The sequence below is a fragment of the Pygoscelis adeliae genome, unplaced genomic scaffold (assembly GCF_000699105.1).
Source record: "Pygoscelis adeliae isolate BGI_AS28 unplaced genomic scaffold, ASM69910v1 Scaffold120, whole genome shotgun sequence".
Classification (NCBI taxonomy): domain Eukaryota; kingdom Metazoa; phylum Chordata; class Aves; order Sphenisciformes; family Spheniscidae; genus Pygoscelis; species Pygoscelis adeliae.
Genome location: NW_008824032.1, coordinates 7,182,151 through 7,183,284, shown reverse-complemented (window position 1 = coordinate 7,183,284; position 1,134 = coordinate 7,182,151). Strand labels below are relative to the sequence as shown.

Sequence of the window (1,134 nt, the reverse complement as noted above, 5' to 3'; positions counted from 1 at the left end):
CCTTCCCCATGGTGGTGGGCTTGCTCACATCTCCCCTCAGGCCCCCGTCTTACTACCTTCTCAGGCGGAAATCTAGCAATGTTTCAAGAAAACTAACTAAAAGTTTTAGAAAATTAAATAATGAGGGGGACCTATTAACAGTTTAACAAACCTGCCCCTTTAGCTTTAGTGCCTGCCTGCACGTTAAGCACTTTGAACCCCTAGGGCCATTTGAGTCCAGAGAGTACTTACCTTGGCATCGTGGCTAGGAAGATTTTCTTTGCTCATCGCAGCAAAAATGAACTCTCAGCCACGTCTCCATGTTACTGATGCCACCTCTCCCTTCTGCACAGGCCGGCGCCCAAAACCAGAGATAGTTGCCAGCAAAGAGCAGCAAATCCAGAGGGACGACCCAGGCACGAGCACTCAGAGCAGTAACCAGTCTGACAACAGCCGTCTGTCCCGTAAGGCCCTCCCTGAATTGGGCGAGGAGGGAGGGCGAGGGGTGCTGGATCTCTTGCGGGTGGCAGTAGTCAGGCCGTGCTGGGGCTGAAGTCTCTGCTGGGTAAAGCAAGACTGTGCAAAGCTGGATGGGTGGTCTCTAGCTCCCGACGAGAAGAGGGCCTTCTCAGACACCCCTGCTACTGCACTTGGCAGGCAGTCTGTCTTAGGAGAGCAGGCTGATCCCACTGCCTGTCCCCACCGTTAATGCAAGGGCTTGTCAGAAACTCACTGTCTCTTGCCGAGTTTCACGTGGAGGGTTCAGAAAGCCCTGCTGTGGAGCCTGCGAATGTGCGATGCACAGGACCAACACGATGCCGTGCACCGGGGGAATGCGAGGAGAGAAAGGGCAACCAAGCCCCTGTGGGTCCTGGCACCCTCCTCTCTCAGCCAAGCCCTGACAAGGGGCAGTCAGTGCCCATTCTAGGGGTGGAGGGTGCTCCATCTGGGTATTTTGCTGCACTGGAGAAACATCAGCTCCTTACTGGTTAATCCAGTTCATTGTTTCCCACCTTGTGTCTGCCGTTACTATTATTCACCGGTGCCATTATCCTTTCTGTGAAATTCTCTCCTTCAATCCTTATCCTTTCTGTGAAGTCCCCTCCTTCAATCCCCCACACTTACTCATGTGTTGCCTTTTCTTTCATCTCCACA

General features: G+C 53.2%; 1 protein-coding gene across 1 annotated transcript in view; it reads left to right on the top strand.

Moving 5' to 3' along the window:
- BOC (BOC cell adhesion associated, oncogene regulated) overlaps nucleotides 1–1,134 on the top strand; it is a 56,788-nt gene that overhangs the window by 48,516 nt on the left and 7,138 nt on the right. The window contains 1 exon segment of the mRNA XM_009329607.1: nucleotides 333–443. Within this exon segment, the coding sequence (XP_009327882.1) occupies nucleotides 333–443 (111 nt within the window).